This window comes from Porites lutea, chromosome 8, assembly GCF_958299795.1.
Source record: "Porites lutea chromosome 8, jaPorLute2.1, whole genome shotgun sequence".
NCBI lineage: Eukaryota > Metazoa > Cnidaria > Anthozoa > Scleractinia > Poritidae > Porites > Porites lutea.
Window position 1 is genome coordinate 4007501 of NC_133208.1, and position 1612 is coordinate 4009112.

The following is a 1612-nucleotide window of genomic DNA, read 5'->3' on the forward strand; positions in this document are numbered from 1 at the left end:
TGATCTGGCGTATATTCTAGCTATGTTATAATTGTAAAATGAAGCCACCCGAAAAAAGATACATCCCCATCTACTTCTAAACTTATGTAACAGCTCACAAATATCGATAACTGACAATGAAGGTCAAAGATATAACTCTCGATCAATAAGTTAAGAACCATGTTTGTTCGGTCATTTGTGGTATCACTCTGGTGCGTAGCGGTAAATTCCTTAGGGATTGTTTAGGAATTCAACATTATTTACGTTTGTAGTGCTAGTTACTGGCCACAAGCTACGAGTTAAGGACTTCGCTTGTTAGAAAAACCTTATTCATCATGTCTAAAGAAATTGATTCGACAATAAGAGTCAAATGGTATAGCACCATTTTTCTTCTTGTAGGAACTATTTTAGCTTTTGCTGATCCAGTTACCGACATACTCACTCTGAGAGAATTCTACCTCAACGATCACAAGACATGGTATGAAATGGGGCTGGTGTTCGTTACTTATCCGAGGTTGATCGTATCATGTATTTACCTTAGCCGTTTGTTTGAACTAGATGCAACACCAATCGTCCTCATTTCACATGCTATTTTTGGAGGGAATCCCTTAATGCTTGCTTTAACGCGATTCCAAGCATTTATTTTGTGCTTCAGGAACTTTAAGAAGTTATGGCATGGAAAATTAGGAGACGAATGTAATGAACAAATCAAGAAATTAATGTATGACGAGACTTGGTTTGGAATGTTTGAGGCAATCCTGGGATCAGCTCCTCAGTTCGTAATTCAGCTGCATGCAACTATTGTTCAACAGGAACAAGTTTCAACTATCCAAATTGTTTCCTTGTGTGCTTCGTTTTTAAGTTTAGCTTGGACATCTGCCAGCGCTGATGTATGGCGGTTTTTGACTGTTCTCAGTTCATCACCAAGCAGATTCATATTCATAACAAAAGTTGTCTTCTTCATTTCGCAGCTGTTTCACCTCAGTAGCCGATTATTCGCCATCACTTTCTTCATTGTTGGCTTCAAGTGGTGGATAATCGCGGTGTTCGTTCTTCACTCAATCGTCATGACTTTTGTCAGAATCTGGGTTGACCTTACGACGGACGGGAAGGGAGCCGGATGCTGCGATAGCGTCCCCCACGGTTGTGCAAACTTTTGCCTTATGCCTGTCTTCTGTCTTGTCTACTGGATAAGAGATGATGGTACTATTGGAATTACGGCTCACGAAAACTATAAATCATTAACTAAAATGGTGTTTGCTTCAAGTATTTTATTTATGATAGAAAATGTAATAATGATCTGCGTTTTTTACGCTAAGGAAGAGCCCCACGCGTGGTACTCTGTGCCCGTCACAGTCTACGTCTGCGTGTTCAGTTTAGTTGGTTTCCTTTTAAGGATTCTGCCGTTACTTGTTGAAAAATAATCTATGACAAGTATTTTTAGCTTAAGGGTGGGAGACTTGACCAATGACCACATACTGAAGATTTATCCAGTGTTCTCAATATACAAGTTCAACATGTGATACTTATAACAGAAGTTAGAATACTAATTGAATGAAGTAATTGATAATCATTCAGTTTTACCAATAGATGACGAACATCTAAAGACAGTGGATTACAAAAAACTGTTAAA

General features: G+C 38.5%; 1 protein-coding gene across 1 annotated transcript; it reads left to right on the forward strand.

Moving 5' to 3' along the window:
• Positions 1–314: 314 nt before the first annotated feature.
• LOC140945104 (XK-related protein 6-like) lies at positions 315–1403 on the forward strand. The gene has a single exon (XM_073394165.1). The coding sequence runs from the start codon at positions 315–317 to the stop codon at positions 1401–1403; it is 1089 nt and encodes a 362-aa protein (XP_073250266.1).
• The last annotated feature ends 209 nt before the right edge of the window (positions 1404–1612 follow it).